At 41.2% G+C, this 22,441-nt stretch overlaps 1 protein-coding gene across 1 annotated transcript; it reads left to right on the top strand.

Moving 5' to 3' along the window:
• The first annotated feature begins 4,173 nt into the window (after window positions 1–4,173).
• Window positions 4,174–9,369, top strand: LOC136676009 (homeobox protein engrailed-2b-like). Its single transcript, XM_066652857.1, has 2 exons — window positions 4,174–4,689; window positions 8,857–9,369. The coding sequence occupies exons 1-2, from the start codon at window positions 4,242–4,244 to the stop codon at window positions 9,174–9,176; spliced, it is 768 nt and encodes a 255-aa protein (XP_066508954.1). The 5' UTR covers window positions 4,174–4,241; the 3' UTR covers window positions 9,177–9,369.
• Window positions 9,370–22,441: the final 13,072 nt, after the last annotated feature.

Here is a 22,441-nt window from a genome sequence, read left to right as displayed (position 1 = left end):
CCTCTATTGTTCGCGCGCTCGATATCAGGCGCCCATTGAACGCGCCGCATCTGCGCGCGCTCATCTCAGCGCTATGATCTGTGAGCTGGCTAGAGCCCTCGCGCTCATTCACAAAAAAACAGACGTCCCTCTTTGCTTCTGAGAAAAAAACCCAACTGAAACCTCTTTTTCTTTTTTTAAACCTTTTGGAATCGCAAATGTCCACCATTCAACTAATTTATGAGTTTATTTATTTAAATAAGAAGTGGTTAAGATTTTGTAGCTTACTTCCACGAGCTTCAGCTGTTGGTGTTGTAGAGTAGTAGTTGCATTGTAGAAGGAATTGGAGTAGAACCAACGTAACAGTCATGTAAAAATAACGTAGTAACGCTAGATACTATATTCCTAGTAGCAGTTTCATTCACGTGCTTAAGATTAAACATCCATGGTCTCGAGACATGTTTCGTTGACATTCTAAATCAAAATAAGCACAGCTTCTCTAAGGAAACACTTAAATATTCACATATATAAAGTGTACTTTTACAACAGTCTTTTTACAGCAGTATAACTGTAATTGTATTTTCTTTTTATTTATTTGTTGCTGAGGAAACAAAAAATGACGTTTGACAAAGGTCAGTGATTGAATACAATGGGGGGAAATAAAACTCCCCCAGAATGTGCCGGATTTATTCCTTGGGTCTCATTTCACCGCTGAAATCTCTCATTTTTAAGTTTTAAAGCTTGATTTTAAACAAAAAAAAAGCGAGAAGAACTGTGCTGATGGTCACTGATTTTGTATAAAATTCCAGTATGGTTCTAGACCCAATTCACTAGCGTTTGTTCTTGATGGTTGTTTTGGTTCATTTAGAGCCACTTTCACTTCTAAACGTGTCACTATTTCATTAAATCAACAGCCTCTTGTTGCTGAAGTGGAAACTTAATGGAGTTAAACGGGGATTTCAGTACAAAGACCAGACTAACGTCTCTGAGCTTAAAACAAGGGGCCGCAGTGAAACCAGGCCCATGGTTAATACGAGGTTTTGTACGATTCGTGCTTGAGTTGATCGTTAAGAAGACTTTTAAAAAGAGAGTGTTAATCCCGAGGAATTCCTTTCTGGATAAAAGCAGTGGATCTGATTACCGTGACCTGCTCTTTTTGCTCTTTACCCAAGTTTAAAGTTTCTTAAACAATCTCCGTGTTATGGCTGTGGCTTTAATGAGGAAAACCAAAGCCTTCACACCTATTATTAGCCTCATTAATTAGCTTCATCCGCAGACTCGAATTATTCACGCCATTCCCATATATTTATACGTAGTAATAGAAGTGTTGGACTAACTATATTCAACTCAGCATTAACATGCACTTAACTCAAATTTAAAGTCAGGGCGTACAGTTTCGTATTTAATTCGTTAAATAAATCCGCAAACGTTGAGTTAAAAGCAACAATCATGAATTTCAAATAACGTCAAAACACTGAACGTACAAAGTCAAATACTTATAAACGTAAAAGACAACACTGTTAGTAAAAGCTACTAAAAGCTGTCAAAAGCGCGCGAAAACGTAAGACAACATCCTTAATGTAACAAATTAGCATTATTAAGAACTATTTTCCAGTTTCAAACAAAACCGTTTTATCATCAACAACAACCACAAATTTCACAACATGTCACATGACCTTGCAGTTTGTAGAGAGTGGTCCTGTCCTTGAGGTCGTTATTCTACACCTGCTCTCAGCGCTCCTCGTTATAACACACTAACTCTGATTCAAAAACTAAACTTAAAAAAATAATAAAACAAGTCTGTTCCTTAGTGAAACTGCCCTTACCTTCAGAGCTGAGCCCGGTTCTCAGAGTGATCCGCGGAGTGTGTGAGGGGGTGTAAGGAGAGTTTTGGAAGAGCAACAGATCATGACGAGGCGCTTAAAAAGCCAGAATAAAGTGCATTTAATGAGAGAATGGTGTGGAGTGGCAGTACTCTCCATATTAATGTGAAGCTGCTTATTAACAGCCTTCGTCAAACTGTTCCAAAATACAAGCCCACGTCAGCAAGTTTGGAGTCTAGCCCAACGTCAATTATTATTATTATTATTAGGTTTAATATTATTACCAACAACAACCAGAAAGATACCCTGAACGCTTGGCATGTTTAAACGACCCTTCCCTGTGATGGATAACTCTCCAGCGTGTAATACACACGTTAGCCAACGTGGATTAACGTGTCAGGGTCACGTTTTTGTGCCAGAAAGCGAGAAATACACAAACTACTCCTAAAACTACTCGTAGATGACACTTTGTTGAGTGGACGCTGGGCCAAAACAGACTTCAAAAATCAATGAACAATTACTGTTTCATATTCACTGCTGCCTTTAAAGCGAAAGGCTGAGGTGTGGCCCGTGCAAAGGTCACAGCACATGGTGTATTTGGCGTATACCACGTTTTCACGTTTCTCCCACACTGCCCTGTTTTACCAAAGCCCCCTGTAGAGGGTGTGCACTTATTTTCAATGGCAATTAACCTGTGGTGCTCAAACTTTTGCCCATAAGTCTTCACCGAGAAGGGTAGCAGCAGGATATAGACTTTTTGCACGTGATATAGGCTCAATTTGCTAATTATTATGAAATAAACAAGGCCGCTCGTGCTCCAAGCGGAGAAATCTGCACGCGCGTTCACCTCCTGCCCGCTCAGGTGGTCAAACACAAGGCGTCGACAGCCTCGGCCCGTTTAGGGGTCTGTTAAAGGAGCTCGTGGTGCTCTGAAGCATCCCACCTCGCGCAAACTGCGGGGATTTTACCTCGAGTTTGGCGCAGTTTGGTGTGCGCCACTTTTTTTGTGGGGGTTTGGCATCACTGCTTTCTTTAAAGAGCCATCAGCCTCTTTTTTGCGTTTAATCCCAGTGCCATAGTCCTCTTAAGTCCATATGAGAAAGCGCGCGTGGTATTATTATGCGTGGAACTATCACGCGCCACTGGACCGGATTCAGATTAATAGGAACGAGGTATTTCAGAAAGGAAGGAGGTATTTGACTTGCTTTTCTGTGAGTGATTACAGCAGAACACAGCTTCAGATTTTTACACCAACGACACTGAGTTGAACTGGGAGCAGGAAAACTATTATTATTATTAATATTATTATTATTATTATTATTATTATTATTATTATTATGTGATTAGCGTCTTTTAACGTGCAAATGACGTCAGACATAGATAGATAGATAGATAGATAGATAGATAGAGAGATAGATAGATAGATAGATAGATAGATAGATAGAAATTTGCAAGGACAAGTGTACAAGTCGTCAATATTATTCCTGAATATTTACATATTTTAATGCATCATCAAACTACCAAACAACTAACGGATTCTTGAATTAATTACTAAAAAATATATATTTTTAATCTTTTTCAAATCAAAACTTGAGTTCCGGTCCACATTATAAACACGGTTCATCTCGACCCAGCAGCAAAATAAATCGCGCTGTTCAACTTAAATAAGCATTCCTGAATGAACCAGGGCTCGAATCGCGCGGAGCAAAGCCCAGTTCGGATGGACCCCCTCAGTCACCTCAGGTGAGTGGAGCTCGTGGCCTGGTTTAAACTCTGAGAATCTGGTCCACATTCGAAGCACCGAACTGCAGCGTGCTGTAGCTTTAAATCTGGACGTCGAGGCGAGCTCGGGGTGCTGTCAGTTACCGGAGTCACGGGGTCACGTGACAAAAGCCCCTGCTTCCTATTGGCCCAAGGCACGTGTCTAGGATACCGGGAGTGCGACGTCATCGGTGGGAGGGGGGAACGAGGAGGGGGCTCGTACTAAAAATAAGAACAAAAATCCGTAGTGAAAGTATTTCAGAGCCAGTTAGGACCTCTTTATTTAGGCAGTGAGCCGCGGCGCGCGGGTCTATCGCTAATAGCCCCCTGTGTGTATATATTACAATATAGCCGTACACTGACTACCGCCAGAGTCATTTATGAAGTAGTAACTCTTAGGATTTAGTTCGTTTGGAGGTCGGTGTGGAATTAAATTGGTGAAATGATGAATTTGCTTTGTGAGCATCGTGGGTTTTAACCGAGAACAACAGCCACAACAAAAAAAAAAAAATAATAATAAAATTTGAGAAATCAACCAATTTTTTAGTTCACAATTTTCCAACTCTCAGAAAAAAACGATATATTTATTAACTCACACACATAAAGAAGAGGATTTTGCTGGGTGTTAAAGCTGGAAGAAAGGACGCTGAAAGGGGTTAAACAGCTGCGAGTCGGGGGATGGAGGAGAAGGACCGGAGCCCCAGAGGCGCGGCGGACTCTGGCGATGAGTCGCTGCCGGGAAACCTGCACGCGCATCGGGTCACCAACTTCTACATCGACAACATCCTGCGGCCGGACTTCGGCCGCAGGAAAGAGGGCGACCACCACCATCACCACGACTCCCACAATAACCACCACCACAACCACCACCACCATTCCCCACGCAGCCCGCTCCACGCCGCCGTCAGCAGCGAGTCCTCCGCGCCCTCGGAGCCAGGAGCTGCGCCCGTGCCTGGGGAAGGACCGTCTGGAGCCAAGCGGAGCGCCGGGAGCGCGGAGGGAGCGCGCGCGGAGCCCGCGGAGCAGTGCCTGAGCTCGGATTCAGAGTGCTCGCAGAGCAACTCGCAGCAGATGCTGTGGCCCGCGTGGGTCTACTGCACGAGATATTCGGACAGACCATCGTCAGGTACGGCCTTAAAAAAGCATGGAAATGCATGGTTCGTGTATTGGTCTTTATTCGGCGCATAATGCATGGCTTCTCTATTGGTACGATTCTGCTGTGGCTTTAGAGAAGGATGATTTATATTTTTATGGTGCATTAGGCTGTGGGTACTTTTAGAAATTGGTAAATGGTTCTAGATAATAATAAAAAGAACTTGTTGAATAAAATGTATTAAAGAACACCCTACTATCAACAAGACGATTTTTATAAAAATAACATTAACGTGCTTCGCTATTATCATTAATACTATTTCTAGTAAAAATACAATATATTACAATGATGGTGACGGCGACGATTATTAGTACACCCTTAAAAAAGGTTTTCTCAAGGCTTTTCTTTTTTTACTAAAGGCAATAGTATTCTAGAACCACGACTCCTCGGAGAACTATCCTTTGCGTTACGTATTCCTTCGATTTGGTTGAAAAAAACTATTGTAAAGAAATGGCACCAAAATCTTTCCAATACTGCTGTAAAACAGTTAATAGAGACGTTTTTCAAACAACATCCAAATACCTTTTTATTAACAGCATAAACGCTAAAATTTTACATTCAAAGAATCGCGTACGGAACAATGCTGCATTAATGAGAACCTGCTACTATAGTTTAGCAGAGCTACAGAAGACGTACTCGCCTTTAAATATTTCAACAAACACTTAAACAAACGCTACAAGACCTCGGTAAGCTTGCCCCCAGCTCAAAAATCTACTCAGATTCGTTTGAGCTACGAAAGGGTTTCATAAGGAATTTTTGAAAAATGTGATCGAAATTTGGAAAAGCCAGCGCCTAGGCCACAGCAGCCCCCAAAAGTCTGAACTAGGAGTAGGGTGCACGTCCTCGTTGACCATGACACCACCCGCCAGCTGGAGTTTAGTCTAAGAGTTTTAATATTCTGTGTTTGATTTTTTGAAAAAGTGTTTTAACGAAAAAGGCGTTTGGAAATTTTCGTTAAAAAACTAAAACAAAACAAAAAAAAACAAACGAAATAAAAATTAATTTGTGCTCCAATCTGGAGAAATAGTCGAGACTGAGTTTGGAAAAATGCCTGGAAAACTCAAACAGGCCTAAAGCTTTTGTATTTTACTTTATTTCATTTTTTATTTTTGTTTTTCTCGTCTTTATTCCGCGGTTTGTGTGTTTTTTTATTTATACACTTTTTGTTGGGAGTTATTTAAAGGAGCGAGCACTAAATCCTTCACTGTTTGCAGGTCAGTCAATCCTTTGTGATGAAAAATAAACTTGTAAGTTTCAGAATTTCTAAACGGTGAAAGGAAAAAGTGGCAGCGAATGAGAACAAATATTTATGTTGTTTTTAATTTTTAGGGAAAACGTAGGCAAGTTTTTTGCACCTGCATTGTTCCACCGCTGTCTTTGTTAATATTTCATTAGCATATTTTTGACAATAGAGTTGAAGCAGGCTACGTGCTAGAGCTTTTATAGACACTCTTGAAGGGCGAGAGTTTCTTTATTTGAATCATTTTCTGGAATTAAATTTGAGGTTTAGATATTTTTAAGCAAAGCTTTTGCTCCGTTTGAGGATATTAGGGTGAATCATTTGGGAAAAGTAAATTCATGAAAGGGACAAATAAAAAATAAAAAAATAAAATAAAAAATACGAATGGCTCTGCTAAGCTACACAAGAGCAAGTTTTCCTGAGGTTGAAAGACTTATTCAAAATCTAGCCAATGTGAAATGGGTTGTTTCCCTTTAAAATTATTCCCATTGTGAAATAAAAACCATAAGTCAGTTGCATATTCAATCAGCTTGATTTTATTTTTCCTTCAGAAGTGTATAATGGTGGATATAGATGTGTATTCCACGGTCCATAGTTTTAGCTGATAAACAAAATAATGCATAACTAGCTTGGGAAAAAATGCTGAACGAATATTTAAAAAACGTACAATGAGTGAAGGAGGCTATGCACTCGTCCCTCAATAATGCGAGCATATGAAAGGATAATCTGTTTAAAGATCAGACCTATGCTGTAAAATATGTCTGGAATAGACAATAAAGGTCATCATAAGGATGGGCTCGTGTGTACTGTTCATTGTGAGCATTGATCTTTGGACAGAGATCGATGGGAAATCGCTGGGCAGTGGCTCGTGGTGTGGAATGAGATGTGCCATACACTTATAACAAGTTTATGAACACCACGCAGGCTTATAAATGTGGTTACTATGGTAACAGAGGGAGAAAGGAGCGCCTACACCCCCCCCCCCCCTCCTTCCCCCCAACCCCCATCCCACCCCACCCCACCTCATCTCCCCACCTCTCTCAATATCCCCCAATCCCACCACCACCACCACCACCCCCCAAACCCTCTAACACCCTCCCTCCAAGGCCCTCACCCCACCCCCAACCCCAGCCCCAAATCCAGCGGCCCTTCTTCGGCCAAAAAACTCGAGCCGATCTATTGAATTATGGCTGGGATGCAAATGTGAGGAGAGCTTTGTTTGGCAGATTCTTTATTGAAAGTTAAAAAGTTATAAAGCCTTTAACAATCATTATAAACTTTACAATAACTACTTAAACTATCATATTATATATATACTATATTATATAGCATTAATACTACAAATACTATGATTATGGGGATTGTTATCACTAATACTACAATGGTTATTGCTATTATATTACTACTATGATATTACTAACAATTGAATTAGAGGCTGAAGATGTGATGTTATTCAAGAGTTTTTATTTACTATTATTATTATTATTATTATTATTACTACTATCACCACCATTATTATTAATACTATGTTATTATCATTTTACTACTATGTTACTACTGCAGTAGTTACTACCTATTGATTTATGGCTTGCATGCAGATGTAAGATGATGGTTACCATTATTACATGCTTCAGAAAGCAGTTCTTTAATAAAGACAATGTTTGTAAGTAAAAACCATAACAAAGACAACCATATATTGCTTCCTATGACACACAGCCTATTAATGTATTTTTAAAAACCTGTTAAAAGTGTTTCTACACACAGCAAATGCTCTCTGACCTTTGTAAATATTGCAAATAAGACTATTTTCTTAGAATATTTACATTAAAGTAGATGTTATAAACAGCAATATGATGAACCTTGGATATTTCTGGCCAAATGGCCCTTTTTGGCAAATGCACAGGAATGGTACACTATGAATCATATTTAATTTGTAGTTATTATAACTTAGAATGTCTACAAAGCATCATTAGACTAGAATCCCACAAACAACTACATATAATTATACACAATTAAGGACATCATTACTACATTGTTATTACTTTATTATCGCCAATACTGCTACACTCTAAAATGTCTTGTCAGTTAATCCGATAAGAACGATAGTATCGAGGACAAAATTTTAAATTCAATTAACAAAATGAATGTTTTATAGACTTTCAACGCTCAAAAACGCTTCAAAACTAATTGTTTCAAGTTTTACAGGGAAGGCATTTTCAAAACAGCAAAGCAGGGCATCAGCGCAAGAACGTGAGCACTAACGGCTAGCATTACGTTGCATTACTACGTTATTACTGCCAATAGTACTAACGTTATAACAGCAGCGTGAAAATGGCATCAAGGGAAATCGTAAGTGTCTTAAAAGGAAACTTAATTGGTTGTTTAGGAGTGAAATAAATAGTTTGAACTTTGAGTAGATGTTTTACATCAAAACAAACTGAAACTAATACTTAATTCAGATAATATCAAATTTAAAAAATGACTAGAATCAAAAATTCTGCCTGTTTCATTTTTACAGTGTACATTTTTTTTTCAAATCAACCAAAAGTTTAGTGAGTAGAAGCGTTCAAATGTTTGCAAAATCATCACTTTGAAGGCTAGTGTAACTACATTATTATAACATTGTAATTAATACCACCTCATCAGATATAGAGCAAAAATGTTTTTTTAAGGTTGTTTTTTAACTATTGCACTACTATGGCTGTGATGAGTAGTGCTACCACATGTATTACATTGTTATTACCAATGTTACACAACAATGTTACTATTATTATTATTATTAGTAGTAGTAGTATTAATATTATGACTGGGTTATTCCAAACGTCAAAATAAGTCAAATCCCCCTCCTCTAACTCTCCACTGACTCTTCTAACACTCTTCTTTGTTTGGTCCAAACGCAGGGCCAAGGTCCCGCAAACCAAAGAAGAAGAGCGCGAGCAAAGAGGACAAGCGCCCGCGCACCGCCTTCACCGCGGAGCAGCTGCAGAGACTCAAGGCCGAGTTCCAGACAAACCGATACCTGACCGAGCAGCGGCGCACGAGCCTGGCGCACGAGCTCGGCCTCAACGAGTCGCAGATCAAGATCTGGTTCCAGAACAAACGTGCCAAGATCAAGAAGGCATCGGGCACCAAGAACACGCTCGCGCTGCACCTGATGGCCCAGGGCCTGTACAATCACGCCAGCAACAACAACAAGGACGACAAATCAGACAGCGACTGAGCGCGAGCGAGGAGGAGCGCGAGGACGATTACACAATGCAATAAACACAGTCCAATAGTGTGCAAAAGTTTGGGCACCCCCCAGGTCAAAACCAGACGTTCTCTCGGTTCTTCACGGAGAAGTTATTTCGCACGTAGCCCGTGCCCAGTTTCTGTGGTTGACGTATTGGGAACAGAAGGAAAACAGCATCAGAAGTTATGGACCACTTTATATCTTACTTTTTTTGTTTTTGGAAGGTGGGAGGGGTGGCAGCTTCAGATCATAAAGGGAGAACAAATACTGCTACTGAACGGAATTACGTTATGTACGTTTCTTACTAAGTCAAACATTACGCCAATTTGTTTTAAACCATTAGAAAAAAACAGGAATGAAATTGTTGAAAAGTTCTGATTATCCTGTGCGAATGTTATGGTCCACCGTATTTCTAGTTTGTTCACTATGTTAACACCAGGAAACAAACAGAAAGTGTGCACCAAAGCTGCACAAATGCCACTTTGCAGTGTTTTTGTGTTCATTCCTTTCCCCTTTAAACATGTCATTTGACCGGGGCGTGCTCAAACTTTTGCATGCGACTGTAAAATAAAATAAAAAAATTAATTAAGGGCCAGTGTACAAATAAAACCAGCAGAAATGGAGCAGACTCTGTACGAGGCATTGACTCTGCAATATACTTAATGTGGATTGTAATTTTTACATTTTATGTCGTGTGAAAAAAAGTTCGCAATTTTCTTTCGTTCTCTTCTTTCTTTCTTTCTTTCTTTTTTCTTGGGGCAAATATTAACAAATAAATTTTTTTTAAAAAGTATAAATGAGGACAAATAAGAATAAGGAACGCCGGGAGGAAAAGTAGAGACCGTTTTGGGGGGTTTGTGTTTGAAAATAAAAGAAAAAAAAGAGAAAAGAGAAGAAAAGAAAAAGAAAAAAAGAGACAGAGACACGCGCTTTTGAGTTGATTGACACTTGACGTCGAGACACGTGATCGTCTTTAATCCATGCTGAAATCCAAAGATTTTTTTCCTGCTGCATTCAGGCAACTGTGATTTTTTTTAAAGTAACAATAAATGACAAAACTTTTATCTTAGTTCAGTGTTGGTTCGTTTGGTTTGTTTCAATGCTATTTTTATTTGATTATTTTAATATTCATATATCCGGCAGGCTTTTATTTTGACTAGCTTGATTGTGTTACAGAGACAAAGCAACAAGAGCTGGTTATTTTTTGAACGTCATTATTATTATGTGTAGTTTTTAAACAGACAAAAGAAAAACAGAACCGTATTGTATTTATAGATCTATTTAACTCGGGAGGGTTACACATCACACACACAATCAAACACACACACACACACACATATACAATCACAAAATCACACACGCAGACGTTTCATTTTGTATCAGGAAAAAGTTGAGACGAGTGAATGGCGAACAAGTAACAACCTCTGAATGACAAACGAAATACATATTTAAGGGAGAATACTTGACCCAGATCCGATTTATTGAACTTTTTAGACGGGAATGTACAATAAACCGTGTTTTGTTCTGTTTGGTTTTCAGGCTAATGTCTTGGCAACGTGTTTCTGAGAGTGGTCGCTTATGATTATGAGCAATATTTTCCCAGCTATCAAACGACGTGCCCTTAACGTTCTCCGATGTTCTGTTTTGTTTTATTTTCCGCTGCATACAGTTACGCGAAAGAGGTTAAGAGAAATTCTTTTGCAGACACGAGTTTCCTGGCACATAACTCAACGAACATACGTGATCCTGTCTTGTTTAGTTATAATATGACGTCCCTCGAACGTTTTCTGTGTGCCAAGGAATAGCGTCCTAGCAAGACCTGTTTTCCGTAGCGTGGGCAAAAAAAAAAAAAAAAAAAAAAAAACTAAAAAAGCATTTCGTTTAACGAATCCTAAAGAAACGTGGAGAAGTCAAGTCAGAAACTTTTCAGAGGGCTTGTTATTACGAATATTCTTTTCATTATTTATTTGATCTCGTGCCCATGTTCGTTGTCATGCAATAACAAACCTTGTGAGCAAAGTTTTCGAGGCCTTTTGCATGAGAGCTAGAAGAGAAATAGTCGTTTTTACTCCATACCAAATCAATGGTGTGAACTGTGTTGGTGTGAATTGTCATTATACATTTGAAGAAGAAGAAACAAAGTGTGCGCGTGCGTGAATCGATTCACCAAACAAACGCACTTCTGCCTTAAAAGTTCGGTGGCGAACTTTTTTTATATATATAAACACATAAATATATATATATATAAACATATTATGATTCTTGTTACTGCTATTACTTCTATTATTATTATTATTATTATTATTATTATTATTATTATAGGAGAACTGTGCGACAAGGAGAGAGACAGTGAGAGAGGGACCCACAAGCTCAGCATCTAGGACACAAATTTACCACAGAAATCTACAAAGCAAAGGATATGTATAAAACATAAAGAGATAATTTAAGTTACTTTTTTCTTTCTTTTTTTTTTTTGCTATTTTTTAAATGTCATGTACATTCTCTTCTGGAGTATCCTTTAAACAGATGTACATAATTTGTATCATGTTTATTTGTGTAATTAAATCCAACGGAGGAGTGGAGAACTCGTCAATAAAATGATGCATATTTCTAGTTCGACTGACCCTCTTGTTTTCAACACAACGACACTGAACTGAACACTAAAAACGTACTGGAACGTGAAAAGTGTTCTCCTTTAACTCAGGGCCACTTCTCACGTTTGGAGGACTTTCAGTCATTTGTAGCGTTATGTTCAGTATTATATTCACATATGTCTTAAGATGAACGGTAAAACATTTCTTGTAAATTTTACAGTAAAATACTGTAGACTCGCTGTAAATTTACAGCAATTTTTTACAGTGTGTGCTTCAGGAGATTAATGTGGAAAACAACTAACAAAATAAGCACAACACTAGAAAAGTAGTCACTAAGTGTATAGTTTACAGCTGTGGTGAATCAAATCGGCATCTGAAGCATTTAAATGAAGAGAATGGTTTGGGCCTAGAACATCCACTCATTAAAGGTGTACAAGGAAGCTGTTGTAGGGAAAGTAGACGTATGTAAACTTAGAAGACACTGGCTGTAATAATATGGATGTGTTTGGTGACCACTTTAAAGAAACTGGCAAGATTCTCTACAAAGAACAGCCATCAGTGATAGACGAGCATTTTCTCTTATTATAAGAATGTAACCCTATATCAAGTTCATCGAGTTTACATCGAGTTTACGGCGCCTGGAATGTATTCTGAAGCAGAGGGAAACAGTTTGAAAAGCTTTGGCCTTTGGTTATTTGAAACTCATAAAGGAACTAAATGTAACTGTGCTGAATGTGGATGAGGGGTGTGGAGTGTAGTTGGCAGAAGGCCCACAAAGGTCCCGAACTGTTTTGTTTAGGTGGAGATGGCAGACATAACAAAACATGTTCTGATATGTCTGAGAGGCCCTCTGTGTGTTTCTAAGTCCTTTAAGGTTGTGTTTATTATGTTTCAAGGCACATGATTTGTTTGGCCTCTGTTTTCAAAAATCTTCAGCAAGATGAGAGGAGGAGAAGGCAAACACCTTCTTAAGGTTTGGTGTAAGTTAATGAAACGAGATTTTAATCACTGGTCGTTAGGAGCAGTTCTATTGGGTCATTGTTCATGACCTTTTCACATTTGGCAAAGAGTTTACAGGTTCAAAGGCAGAAGGAAGATCGGCTGGATTTCCTTGGACAGATTTCGTTATTTTAAAGTATGATTATTGATTAAAACAGGGACTTACATTATGACATGATCACAAGATATAACCTCTAAGCTCTGGTTGTAAAACTACACTTTGGTTTTACAATTCTTAGTCAGTTTTTCTCTCCATATCCAACGTTTACTACCATTTCCAGGCTACAGTTTATTACAGCAACAGTTTTCTTGCTCTTCAAACATTCCCCAGGCTCACGGACGCCAAATGCCTCATGCATCTACTTTGCAATTCCTTTACAACTAGAATAGAACTTTCTAATTACAGTAATGTTAGTCAGCATTACGAAGAATTCGATTTCTGAACTGTTCTGTTCTACTTCTGCTTTAATCACATTAGAACACAAGCTTCTATAAAAGAGAACAGACTCCCAACGATCGTAAAAAGACTTCAAAGACAGGTCAATGTAAGAACCGTGTAACAATCTGAAAAGTGATCATATTTTTACGATTTGTTCCTACGTTTATTTTTCATAACTTTTCTTCGTGTCACGTTTTCAAACTTCAACAATCGTCTTTGATTTATGGACTTGATTACAAGGGGTAATCAAACCCAAATTTCCAATAGTTTCAAACATTTGAGATGCTCCAAATCTGCCTCATCATTTGACACTTTGTTGGACATAAACTTATTGACTGTCATAGTGTGATCACATTAAAAAAGTTCTAAAGAAATCATCGTAACATTTCTCTCTTTGCCTCTTCATGGCGTCAGCTGAGACTCTTCAGTTTGTACCAGATTCTTTATTGTGAATGTGTTGCTTTGTTACAACTGACCACTACCAGACTCCTGACTGAAGGTATGAAATAATTTATAATTTTATACGTTCCTTTATTGGACCTAAATCTACTATGTGCAAAAGTTCAGTCAAAGGCCTTCAACAGCAGTTTACCAGGTCTGAGACTCTTCCCCCAGAAAAGAAGACAAACATTCACCATGTTCTAGGGCCTTTGTAACAGAAACTAATCACCGGTTGCAGACTTTGCAGCAAACAGTTACATTATTTGAAGGAAAGGCTGGAGTGGAGAAAGTCGCAGGAGTGAATAGGGCGCAATACAAAAGGGAAGCAGCGGCCCATCTCTGAGAAACCATTCCCAGCATTGACCTGAGCTCCTCAATGCCGCAGAGAGCTCATCTGCATTTCTATTCGGACAGGGCTAGTGTGAGGACGTAACGCCCAGCATCCAGCGTCCGGCGACCTGCCCGGCTCCAGGAAACAGAGATAAGGCCAGAGAAGTGGCCAGGAGAAGCTCGGTAAAGGTCAACAGCAGGAACTCAGACCTCTGACTTAGATGAGCCTCAGGTAGATTTGATTAAAGCAAAAGGGAGACACACCTAAGAAACTCAGCTAAGAAACGGTGAAATTTAAGCTCATATTTAGTTCAATGTTTTTTTTAAAGCTGGTGGTGTAATCCGTCATGAAATAAGTCACAAAACTTTATGCTGAGTGTCAAAGTCAAAAGCATCATAACTTTATCCCTCATACTTTTAACTGCAGGCTTATTACACAGCTATTAATCTCCAGGCTTGTTATTACTCAGTAAACACCAGTCATAGGTTTCAATGATGTCCATGTCAGTGTACGAACGGTGTTCATTTGATGAAAGAGTGAGTCAAGTGGAAGTAAAAGGCACAAAGATTTGCGCAAAACTGAACAGAATTTCCAAAAAAAAACACACCCATAGTTCATTAAAGAACTGTGAAATGTTTTAGAGTTACATCTGCTTTTGAAGTTTGTTAAACTTTACTCTAAAACACACGATATTCTAGAGCTCCACATAGTGCAGCAACAGCAAACAGCAATACTTTCGTTAAAGTTTGGTTGTGTACCATTAATTATTAAGTACATTTTAAAAGTTTCACTATATTCACCATTTTGTGCTTTTTTTTGACTAAACTTCTTAATGTAAAAAAGAAGAAAACAAAACTCCACACCGACCAGAAATATGGTGAAATTATATTCCAAAACTTAAGGCACTGAATACATTACACTGACAACACAGTGACAGCATTTGTACCTCAGGAATTACAGTTTAACGTGGTACAAAAACAGTGGAATACAGTAAAATAGACTGTGTTCTTTGCCTCGAAACAAAACAAAAACAAAAAAACCCTATTGGAAATCACTGCAGTGGAAATCCATTCAGCTTTACATTCTCCAGCTATGAAAATAGCATTAGTATGGGCCCCGGTCTGAGCCCATAACCTGCAAGGGGCCGTTGGTCTGAATGAGCCATCCGTCTCCCAAACCTCACTCTTAGACTCTTAGCCTCAAAGTTTTCACGCAGGTCGATTGTGACGAGGCTGCCCCCGCTCCGAACAAAAAAAACATCTGCCTTTTGTTATTAAAAAGCCCCTCTCCCTCACCCTCACCCTCACACCCAATGGGTCCTACCTTCCTTCCTTCTAGAGACGCAGCCGCCTTGTCACACCGAGACCCATGCCCCAAGCTGAACTCCAACGAATGGTGGAGGCAAAGGCCAGTCACACTCCAAAAGAAAATACATATCAGAAAAGTATTGACGTCTCCTGTTGGCCCCCTCATACAAAAGGGCCCCCGTCCTGACCCCTCCCCCACTGAGTTATTTATCTATAGTTTTCCCCAAAAAACGCTTCCTAGTCCCGATTTGAATATGCAATGAAGCGCCGGGGCTTTGTGGCGGAAATATAATTAAGGTCGGTGAAAGATGGGCGAAGGTGAAGAATGGGGATGACATCAGGCTAATTTCACACTCACTTCTCCGATGGCCAGGCAGTAGCCGGGCCCTCGCCACACAACACAGATCAAAGCCCGTTCACTAGCGCCGAGAAGGCCAAAAGGAGGACTTAAGTATGCTAATCTCCAGGACAAATATATTTTAATCTTGTTAGAATACAAGTTAATGCTGGAGCTCACTGCTGAACTTAGCAAGTCCACTCTCCAGCTCATATTTGTGAAAGAAAGTGGGATCTTCCTGCCTTTTTCCTGCTTTAGACTTCAGGCAATTTTACAAAATGCATCATCAGCCAGTGTGTGGTGAGGTCGGAGTACAGCAGCAGACCTCTCTGAGGGGGTCAAAGAGGACCTTCACCCAAGCTCCTAGCCAATCATTCTCAAGAAACCTGTGAATGATTCATAAGTTTTAATGTCAATTCTCAAACAAGGAAAGGGGGGTGGGGTCAATGGAGAAACACTGTTCATTTCTTAAAGAACCTTTCAGTATTTGGTTCCTTAAAGGAACGTTTGGTGAAGCCAAGCATAACCTGCAGGGTTCCATTGAATAACATATATATATAATTTATAAAATGCTTAGTCAATACATGGGACCCCTAACAACGGTGAAAAGCACTTCCACTTTCACTTCAGATCTGAACCAGCCCACAGCTGATTGGTTCCATGTCGTGGGTCTGAAAGGATGTGGCGCTATCAAGATGCCCTTACAGTGAAGAAGAAATAGACACAAAAGAAGAACCTTTGGAGATGAAAGAATGAGGCGGATGGTGTTCTTTTTCTCAGACAAAGCCGAAAAAGGCAACCAACTTCTACGACTGATCTTTGAAGAAGCAAAAAGAGTGTTATCCTTGAAGTTAAAGCTCAAAAATGCCTCTTAATCTTAAACTGATCTTGGCTTCTCTGTACAATACTAAGACAAACCTTTAATTGGTGTAAGACTTTTTAACACACACACCCCGTTTGAGAAAAACAGCTCAAAAGAACCGTTCACTGAACAGTTCAGGGCGCTCCAGAGAGTCCATTCCGCAGCGTTTATTTTTTAAGAGTTTAGCACGCATAGGAAATGAGGCTCGGGTTTGTCTGGTCACTTTGAGCCCTTGCCAACAGCACCTTGGTAACCCTTGATCTGTCATGTATTTAGGCTTAAGTCGGGTTGGGGGGGAGGGGGGGGTGCAGAAATGGCCGAGCACAAAGGGGAAAAGCTACTTTCTAAGGCCGCAAGCCAGCCTTACATTGGACAACACAAACCAGGCCAGCTTCCTGGAAGATGAAAAGAAGTGAGAGGAGAGGAAAAAAAGGCTTTAAGTTAATTACACACTTTTGTGGCCGTGCGAGGGCGATAAGGTTTGGGGACGCTGACCACTCTGTGACATCTGGACTCACATTACTGGTCTTGTGATGTTCCTCCCTGGCTTACTTTCTCCTTCCAGTAAATACAAACACAGAGCACCGTTATTCTACAAAGGAAAATACACTTTCACTTTCAAGAATGTCAAAAAAACACAGCCAGAGCTCTGTAACTCTACAAATGTCAACCAGGCCAACGTTCTCATAAAAAAAAGCATCAGAAGAGTGTTGAGTAACTGCTTATTTTATATCAGGGTTCATGAGGCTACATGACACCCGTCTGAGTGTCAAACAGTACATAAAACTATGTTTGAAGATACATCACTGGTGTTAAAGTCCAGTTGTGTTCCCTAAAGGTCCATTACATTCTCTTCTCTAGAATGAGAGGTGTAAGATTTTATTATAGAACTCTGTAAAATAAAAGAACATAATATGCGTCCTAGAGATGAAATGGGCTCCAGGGACCTGGAGGTTGTGGGTTCGAGTCCCACTCCGGGTGACTCTCTGTGAGGAGTGTGGTGTGTTCTCCCTGTGAATGCGTGGGTTTCCTCCGGGTGACTCTCTGTGAGGAGTGTGGTGTGTTCTCCCTGTGTCTGCGTGGGTTTCCTCCGGGTGACTGTCTGTGAGGAGTGTGGTGTGTTCTCCCTGTGTCTGCGTGGGTTTCCTCTGGGTGACTGTCTGTGAGGAGTGTAGTGTGTTCTCTCTGTGTCTGCGTGGGTTTCCTCTGAGTGACTGTCTGTGAGGAGTGTGGTGTGTTCTCCCTGTGTCAAAGTGGGTTTCCTCCGGGTGACTGTCTGTGAGGAGTGTGGTGTGTTCTCCCTGTGTCAAAGTGGGTTTCCTCTGGGTGACTGTCTGTGAGGAGTGTGGTGTGTTCTCTCTGTGTCAAAGTAGGTTTCCTCCGGGTGACTGTCTGTGAGGAGTGTGGTGTGTTCTCCCTGTGTCTGCGTGGGTTTCCTCCGGGTGACTGTCTGTGAGGAGTGTGGTGTGTTCTCTCTGTGTCAAAGTGGGTTTCCTCAGGGTGACTGTGAGGAGTTTGGTGTGTTCTCCCTGTGTCCGCGTGGGTTTCCTCCGGGTGACTGTCTGTGAGGAGTGTGGTGTGTTCTCTCTGTGTCTGCGTGGGTTTCCTCCGGGTGACTGTCTGTTAGGAGTGTGGTGTGTTCTCCCTGTGTCTGCGTGGGTTTCCTCCGGGTGACTGTCTGTGAGAAGTGTGGTGTGTTCTCCCTGTGTCTGCGTGGGTTTCCTTCGGGTGACTGTGAGGAGTGGGGTGTGTTCTCCCTCTGTCAAAGTGGGTTTCCTCCGGGTGACTGTCTGTGAGGAGTGTGGTGTGTTCTCTCTGTGTCAAAGTGGGTTTCCTCTGGGTGACTGTCTGTGAAGAGTGTGGTGTGTTCTCTCTGTGTCAAAGTGGGTTTCCTCCGGGTGACTGTCTGTGAGGAGTGTGGTGTGTTCTCTCTGTGTCAAAGTGGGTTTCCTCTGGGTGACTGTCTGTGAGGAGTGTGGTGTGTTCTCTCTGTGTCTGCGTGGGTTTCCTCTGGGTGACTCTCTGTGAGGAGTGTGGTGTGTTCTCCCTGTGTCTGCGTGGGTTTCCTCCGGGTGACTGTCTGTGAGGAGTGTGGTGTGTTCTCCCTGTGTCTGCGTGGGTTTCCTCTGGGTGACTGTCTGTGAGGAGTTTGGTGTGTTCTCCCTGTGTCTGCGTGGGTTTCCTCTGGGTGACTGTCTGTGAGGAGTGTGGTGTGTTCTCTCTGTGTCTGCGTGGGTTTCCTCTGAGTGACTGTCTGTGAGGAGTGTGGTGTGTTCTCCCTGTGTCAAAGTGGGTTTCCTCCGGGTGACTGTCTGTGAGGAGTGTGGTGTGTTCTCCCTGTGTCTGTGTTGGTTTCCTCTGGGTGACTGTCTGTGAGGAGTGTGGTGTGTTCTCCCTGTGTCAAAGTGAGTTTCCTCCGGGTGACTGTCAGTGAGGAGTGTGGTGTGTTCTCCCTGAGTCTGCGTGGGTTTCCTCTGGGTGACTGTCTGAGGAGTGTGGTGTGTTCTCCCTGTGTCAAAGTGGGTTTCCTCCGGGTGACTGTCTGTGAGGAGTGTGGTGTGTTCTCCCTGTGTCTGCGTGGGTTTCCTCCGGGTGACTGTCTGTGAGGAGTGTGGTGTGTTCTCTCTGTGTCAAAGTGGGTTTCCTCCGGGTGACTGTCTGTGAGGAGTGTGGTGTGTTCTCCCTGTGTCTGCGTGGGTTTCCTCCGGGTGACTGTCTGTGAGGAGTGTGGTGTGTTCTCCCTGTGTCAAAGTGGGTTTCCTCCGGGTGACTGTCTGTGAGGAGTGTGGTGTGTTCTCTCTGTGTCTGCGTGGGTTTCCTCCGGGTGACTGTCAATGAGGAGTGTGGTGTGTTCTCCCTGCGTCATAGTGGGTTTCCTCCGGGTGCTCCGGTTTCCCACGGTCCAAAAACGGACAAAAGTGTCCGTACGTGTAAGTGTGTGAGTGAGTGTGTGTGTTGCCCTGTGAAGGACTGGCGCCCCCTCCAGGGTGTATTCCTGCCTTGCGCCCAATGATTCCAGGTAGGTTCTGGACCAACCGCGACCATGAACTGGATAAGGGTTACAGATAATGAATGAATGAATGAATGAATAGTGACAGTTTTTCTCACAGTGCAGCACTTTGGATTCTGACACTTGTTTGAATTTGAGGACGTTTTGAACAATGACTTATGAACAATGACTTACTGTAAAGTGTCATTGTATTAGAGGGACATGGAAAAGCTTTACAAAGAATCAAGTGTTTCCTGGATCACTTTTGACACAAAGACTTGACATTCATTCATTCATGTAACTACTTCATTCTGATCAGGGTTGGGTCTGGCGTTTACTCCGAGTCACTGAAGTAAACACATCGTGGACCAGGAGCAAATCCATCAAACGTCATCACACACTGGTCGAGTCACTCACAGCGTTTTGGACAGAGGGAGAACACACCAAACTGTTCACAGACAGTGATCCGAGGCCAGGATCCAGCCCGGGAACCACCAAAGGTTCTTTGAGTGATGCTACAGAAGAACAACTATTGGTTCCATAAAGAAGCATTTCTGCTGATATGTTTAAATTGGTAAAGTGATGGATTTTTAACCCTTTAAAAGGTTTTTCATGCACACATTTCTCAAACAAAAAATGCTTCTTTATGAAACCAAAAGTGTGGCATCGCTCAAAGAACCATTTGCAGCATCTTTATTTTTAAGAGTGTATGTCGCAGCCACCCTTCCTGCAGTGCCAGCATGCTGCCCATAGAGCACAACACACAAGTGCCAAACGGAACTGCAGGTTTCTGCCATAGAAAACAGTATAAAGGTAATCCTTCTGTGCAAATTAATGTTTTTATTTTGTTCCCCCACAGATCTGTACAAGGACCGTTTTTGGAACATTAATGGAACCATTGCAGAACCTTTTTTGGGCTCCATTAAGAATTTTCCATCATTAAAATATACATTCTGACATATGTTTAAATAAAAAATCTTACAGAACCCACAAAGCTTATAAAGAACTTCTGTAAATTGCATAGATTGTATAAAAATGTCCAGTGGAACCATTATTATTTCTTTAAGAGCACATCTGTGTAACAAGCTCCAGCATATTTACAAGCAGTTTGCAAAGTGTATGCTGATAATGACAAATTGAAGGGGGGAAAAGAAAAAGGAAAAAAAAGGAAAGCTATATAATTTGCATGAAAATTAATAACCAAGGTCATGTTCGATCACCCGGCAAAAGCAAATGGTGCGTTACTTAAACAAGCAGAGCAACAGACGTCCAATCCAGCCCCAGTATTACAGCGCTCAGGTGCCTTTCAGCAGCTCAGCGTCCAAATCATTTGGATCAGAGGCAGTAAGAACCACCCTTTCGTTATCGGAGGGGAAAGAGTGGCGTGAGCCACTTCACTTCAGCGTAAACATTGGACACAGTGGCATCTCAGCATCCCATGCAAAGGGTGTACACCAAAAATCTGTAGTGATGTAATAGGCTGATGTCAGCACCCCCCCCACACCCCACCCCGGCTGTGATGAGTCTGGAAACCGTAACCAGGCAACATCACACAGCCAAGTCGCCATGGCATCGCCAAAGGAGAGAATCTTTTCTGGCTGCTTTATTTTTAAGTATTTTTTTTTAAATATGGGTGGGTGTGTTATGGCATCACCCCAGATTCCGCTATTCTGGGAATGCTTTAGACTAGATCTTGGATTACTTCCATAAAGATGTTACTTCTTTCAGCCACAGGAGCATTAGTAAAGTCAGGTTGTGATGTTGGATAAATAGCTCTGAATCCCATTGCCCCACTCCAAACCATCCCAAATGTACTGGATGGTGCTCCAACGTTCCAGAGAATGCAGTTCCACTCTGGGACAATCCTAATGCTGGGGAGCGTGTAGGCTCTGTGCAGCTTTAAAACATACAATATTTGCAATATAAAAACAGCAGTTTGGTAGTTCTTAAAAAGCAAGAACAAATGCATGTTGCAGATTAAACTTAAGAGTACAGAGAACCGCTACATAATATAAAGATTTCCACCCAAAACTTGAGGTTTGCCTACAGGAACCTTCCACAGGAGGATTTCCGTACAGAGGGCTGAACTCCGCCCTCTCACCCCCCACCTACCCCCCCAATCTGCTGCAAGACGGGATGTGGACCCCCGCAGTGGGACGCAGGCGCCTTAGAGCACGCTAAGCCGAGAGAAAGGGCGTTAAACAAGAATCTCCACCAGCTCCCTACCCTATATAGTGCACTAAACTTGGCTTATTCACACAAGGCTGTATTCCAAACGTCCCTCTGGTAGATTATAAACATGCACTCTCTAGGTGAAGAACCCGCTATTAGATGTACTTCTCCACCTAAGACTGAGCTTATGTTTAAAAACCTGCCAAAAATTCAATTAAAAATGGGGATTACATGAATGTTTTTTGGTTTTTTTCCATTTTCCCCATTTGCACCACCCCCAAATTGGAAAGGTAAATACTGCAGATGTGCAGTTCCACATGTTTGTTTATGTGCATAGCTACATATTTCAGGTGAAAACAAAGTAAATGAGACTGGACGCAAAATGGCTCTTAAATTACTGACTCGTTTCTACATTTGTGGCAAAATTATACACAGGAAGAGCTGTAAATTTTAAAGCTAATCCCTATTAAATGTGCAGGAGATGGTAAGAATAAATGCTAAATTATTATTGAATATTTTGTATAGTAAATAAAGTGGCTATAGTCATGGTGCAGTCGTTCTGACCTCGGGTTCCCATCAATACCATGACTCATAAACAAAAAATGTCAAATATTACCCTGGATTTCACCGTATCCCAAGTTAAAAGCCCCCTGAAATAACAATAAACAACTAAAAATGCAGCAAACGTTGAACAACAGAGAAACTAAACCATCCAATACGTCCTTTAATGTCCAAGAAAGGATCTCAGATCGCAGCTTTATTTACAAACAGCTAAAGCAAAG

Source organism: Hoplias malabaricus, chromosome X1 (genome assembly GCF_029633855.1).
Source record: "Hoplias malabaricus isolate fHopMal1 chromosome X1, fHopMal1.hap1, whole genome shotgun sequence".
Taxonomy (NCBI): Eukaryota; Metazoa; Chordata; class Actinopteri; order Characiformes; family Erythrinidae; genus Hoplias; species Hoplias malabaricus.
Note: the sequence above shows the minus strand (reverse complement) of the source record. Positions and strands in the feature narration are given on the sequence as shown.

Excerpts from the sequence above, each read along its gene's own strand:
- LOC136676009 (XM_066652857.1), top strand. The coding sequence starts at position 4,242 with ATGGAGGAGAAGGACCGGAGCCCCAGAGGCGCGGCGGACTCTGGCGAT. Across the intron at positions 4,690-8,856 it reads TTCGGACAGACCATCGTCAG|GGCCAAGGTCCCGCAAACCA; the intron begins GTACGGCCTTAA and ends GTCCAAACGCAG.